This window comes from Austrofundulus limnaeus, unplaced genomic scaffold, assembly GCF_001266775.1.
Source record: "Austrofundulus limnaeus strain Quisiro unplaced genomic scaffold, Austrofundulus_limnaeus-1.0 Scaffold1126, whole genome shotgun sequence".
NCBI lineage: Eukaryota > Metazoa > Chordata > Actinopteri > Cyprinodontiformes > Rivulidae > Austrofundulus > Austrofundulus limnaeus.
Genome location: NW_013953528.1, coordinates 48292 through 53261, shown reverse-complemented (window position 1 = coordinate 53261; position 4970 = coordinate 48292). Strand labels below are relative to the sequence as shown.

Sequence of the window (4970 nt, the reverse complement as noted above, 5' to 3'; positions counted from 1 at the left end):
ATATATCATTTGTTGAAACTAAGCTGGAAAAGTAAATATGAAGGTCAATTAAATTATAAAACATGAAGTAAAGTCCTTTTTTAATTAATTTGGTGCATTTTAAATGTATTTATTTATTTAGTGGTTCATTTATATATTTCTACTTTTATTTCTAATCATGTCAGTTTCGGTCCTCCATACAACAGAACTTGGAAGAGGTAATTCTTTGACTGAATCAGGTGTGTTGGAGCAGGGAAAAACATAAAACAATGAGGGCTGCAGCCCTCGAGGACCAGGATTGCCCATCCCTGACCTGGAGTCACATAAAATTCTGTGCCATTGCCTGTAAGAAAAGTTCAGCTCGGGTTTTGTGTCGAGAAGTGGCTGGTGAAGCTGTTCTGTGAACACAATAACACATTTTTTGTTGATGACAGGCAAATTTGTAGCTTCTGCTAGAGTATGTAGCTCAACCATTCCTTTCAGAAGACATGTATTTAGTTAAATAAGATATGTTGATGAGATGATTTCTATATCAGCACCTGCACCCCAGAATCAACACCACTGACACACCCCTAAGTAATAAGGGCTACCACCAAGTAAGAGGCAACGTGAAGAGCAAGGAACTCTCCACGCAGGTCAGAGACAAAACTGTAGAGATGTACAGATAGGGCTTGATTATAAAGTGTTTTAAAACTCTGAACTTACTTCAGAGAACAGCTAACTGTGTTATTAGGAAATAAAAAGAAGATGGCACCACAGAAAAACTGTCAAGGAAGGCTTGGCCACCAAAACACAAGGACTGAAAAGGGAGAGCATTAGTCAGAGACGCAAGAGGCCAAAAAATATCCCTGATGGAGCTTGGAACATTTTGGTGAGCTTCCAGAGATGGAAGCAGCATTCCCAGAGAGGCCAGAAAAAAAAAACATTGTTTAAAGAAAAAACAAAACAATAGGCCTTTTGGTGTATTGTTGGAAGGCTTTACAAACAGGTGGAAGAATATATGTTTCAGAAATGCAATATCCTTACATTGAAGCATGGTGGTGGCAGCATCATGCTGTGTGAGTGTTAACGTTAGAACCGTGAAACTGGAGCTTAGAGAAAGCTGGATAGCACAAAATGTAGAGAAATTGTTGAGGTGAAAATGTTGGCATCTTTCAGTGATTTGGATGGGGAGTGGAATACGTTTACAATCTACTGTACGTGATACAAAAAGATGTAAATATTTTGAAAACAAGATCCTACAAAAATCAAAAGTTCATTGATATCTATTGAAGTTATGTTGTCTTACATCAGCCGTTGCATGTCAGCTTAAGTTTAAACAGTGCAAAGTCTTCAAATAACTTTTTTTTTACTTGTGCGACACTGTGACAATGTTACAGTTCTAAGATCTAATTAGACAAACTTTGCATGTGTTTGTATTTTTACAGATTCTCCTGATGATCCCCGAGGTCCTTCTGGACAACCCGGGCTGCCTGGTCCCCGAGGAGAACCGGGTTTCTTTGGCTTCAAAGGCTTTAAAGGTACAGGAAGCTGATTTATCACATAAGAAAAAATACAGTAACTAATGTTTCAAACTAATGTCTGAATCTTGGAAAAATCTTTTTGATATATATTTACTCATATTTATGGCAGGCTGCAATAGATTCAAGAACATCAAAAGCAGTTTTGTCTGTATAGTAAAACTTTCAATTTTAAGCCTTTTTGATTCGTTTCGTTTAATTAAATTTTAAGTTTTACTTGAGTCAGACTGCATTCCTGGGTTATATATACCAAAACAATTAAAGGCTTTATTTATGCATATGATAAAACACATTGTAACCTGTTGCTTATAAAATATTTTAGGGGTTAAAGTAGTGGTGTTCACTGTCCTGATACCAGTATCTGGCCCAATTTACAAATACTCATTCAAAATGCCCCGATACCCTGAGTTAAGTCCTATGCAAGTATCAATATCAGATTTGATTCTCGTTTCAATGTGTCACAGTTTGCATTTCAAATAAATAGTTTTTCAGTTCAGTTTTTTAAAAAATATATACAAATTGAAAGAAAATTATTTTTATTTATTTGAAAATCTTTCAACAATTTACATCATGCTATACATTTGAAGAAAGACGTTTTCTTGTTCAGAATAAAATAAAAAAAAATTTAAATTCATTGTGTAATTTTAGGTTCTAACTTAGTGAATACTCTGTGTTGTCAAGTACCTAAGCTGACATAATCATACATTTACTTGGTTTGAGAATAACTGTTTTCAGGACACCCCTAGATTAAAGTACATATTTAAAAATATGTATTCATAATGTAAAACTAAAATAATATAAAAAACTATGTTTGGAAACCCAGATCACATGTACTCAGAGAGACGGCTGTTAGTGGTTGTGTTTACCATCAGTTATAAGAAATTTAATTTTGTTTTTGCGTTTTCTCTCGTGACTTTTTGTAACCTCAGCCCTCATTCTTTTTTTCTAGTGCTCCATCTTATGCATTTTTTTTGTTTCCACTTCATTTCATTTTCCTTCATTTAAGTAAATTTAAAACCCCATTGAGATCAAGATATCATTTTCAAAGGGGACCTGGGCACAAGCATCACACATTATAAAAGAAGTACATACTATAAGTCTAAAATGAAAAACATCATAATGATTTAGACAGTCATAAAAGGCATGACCTGTAAGAATAAAAACATTATTTAAAACACTGACACTGATTAATGACATCGTGCTGCTTAATTTCAAGAAATGTCATAAATAATAACTTCTCTAAATGATCTTTATATAGACAATAAGTTCACCTCATTTGAACAGTTAACACAGAAATTTGACATCCATAAGTCACAGTTCTTCAGGTATTTACAGCTGAGACATTTTGTAATGTCAAACTCTGGATGTTTTCCTCTACGCCCCCCAACTTCTCTTATAGATGAGATTCTGATGTGTAAGTCTGTAACAAAACGCTCTATGAGCAGAGTTTATTCTCTGCTCAGCTCATTTTCTKACTCCAATTTAGATTCTTTGAAGGGCAAGTGGGAGATGGACTTGGAGGAATCTATATCAGACACAGTTTGGCAAAAAATTATTCACAATATATATTCGTCCTCAGTATGTGTGAAACATGTTATAGTTCAATTCAAGGTAGTACATTGTCTACACTGGTTTAAGGACAGATTGTGCAAATTCAAAAAGGGCTTGGATCCGTCGTGTGATCACTGCGGACAATCTCCTGCCACACTTCTGCACACATTCTGGTCCTGTCCAAAGTTACATTGATATTGGTAAGGCATCTTTGACACCTTTTCAGGACTATTTGGACGAACTGTTCATCCATCACCACTCATTTCTCTTTTTGGGGTGGCTCCAGCAGAGGCTTCCCTCAATGAACATCAGAGGACAGTGTTAGCTTTCTGCTCTCTACTGGCTAGAAGATTTATTCTTCTTCGATGGAAGGATCCACATCCCCCAGTATATGGTCATNCTACAGCGCTGCTATAGCCAGTATCACTCCACCCCTGTTAACAATAGGTGTTAATTAGGTGTCAACGATAGCCATGTGATGTGAGTATCAGTCATATGGATGCAGTGCTTTGTAGGGGTCACCTCGAGTGAAGAAACGTTACTGCCTCAAAGCAGGTCTCGGACAGGCCTGACAGAAGGCAGGAACACTGAACTCTATTTTAGGCCATGACAGGTCATTTCAACCTAGAAGAGGACTTCAGTTCTCTTAATCAGATAATGAACAGAACAATCTTTTCTGTTCGTGATTCATTTGTTGTTTAACTAAGAACGTTTATGCATTTGTTAATCATAATAATGACATGTCACAAAGAAAGAAGAATCACTTCTATTCTTTTATCGTGCCTAAAAGATTAATTAATGGTATAAAAATCACAGAGAAAATCATCACCATGTTTTCATTGCGTTTTTATATAAATCACTGTTTTTATTTTACTGGAAACATCAGTAATATAATTTTGAGTTTTCTTAAGAAAATCTTTCATTTATCTGGACAACAAGTTCAGACTGATTATTTAAACAGAAATGTTAATTAATCATCATAAATGTTTTACAGTGATTTCTCTTAGAGTCTATCATAAAGAAAGCTAAAGAGGAGGTTATCATTCTGTTGTGACAGCTACAGAATGTGTCCTTGCGCTGGCACCACTGGCAAAGTCTTTATCTCTCTTTCCTTTCTCTGACTCAACTCTTAACGCCTGAGGGCAGATCCAAGTTGTCCGACTCTGTACTAACACGGACGTCTTGGAGAGACACACAGACTCTTCTTCCTGAATGCCGAAATGGGAAGACCGGCTTTTCTCTCCGGAGGAACAGCCTGGCCGCAGGTCTGACTCAGCAGCCAAATAGGGTAGATTTGCTGGCCAGGACAGTAAGCACGCCGCTTCTGTCCACCCAGAGACTTGCGTCTCTTAAGTGTTTTTACCTCCCGAGGGGAGAACTTTTATTTTGAAGGACAACCGGAAGCTCCAGCTCGAATCTTTCTGACGAAGATCTAAGCAGACGAAAAGTTGCCTAAAATAACACTTTATCGCCGACGAACAGGTAGCGGGCCGGGCGGACGTTCCCTAGCTGATCTGAGGTGAGGCAGTGTATTTGCCCGGAGTGTGGTCAAGAAGCCATCAACAGGTAAATGCTGTCGTGTTCTGGGGTGACGTGTCATGTGAAGTCTGAGTGCAGAGAGGACGTTGCTGATCCAGTTGTCACATATCCTTATCAAAATAAAAGCAGAAACACCAACCTTTAATTTCAAACCTTTTCTTTCCTTCCTTTGCCAACCTTAAGTTAAAGTGCCAGTAGAATTGTTGGTTTTAACATCAGAACTGACATTTTTACTGTTCTATATAAGTAATCTGAGTTTGAATGTGAACTGAAATTCGGACACGAGTTTTATCTCATTTAACTTTGAAGCTTGTTATAGGAATAACCACAATCAGGTGTAACTTATGATCTGTTCAATTTGTGTAAATAAATGATTGCATA

The 4970-nt window shown here is 36.9% G+C and overlaps 1 protein-coding gene across 1 annotated transcript in view; it reads left to right on the top strand.

Annotated features, from left to right (window-relative positions):
- LOC106534261 (collagen alpha-6(IV) chain) overlaps positions 1-1499 on the top strand; it is a gene marked incomplete at its 3' end in the record, with an annotated part of 44629 nt that extends 43130 nt beyond the window's left edge. The window contains 1 exon segment of the mRNA XM_014030839.1: positions 1407-1499. Coding sequence (XP_013886293.1) covers positions 1407-1499 — 93 coding nt within the window.
- Positions 1500-4970: the final 3471 nt, after the last annotated feature.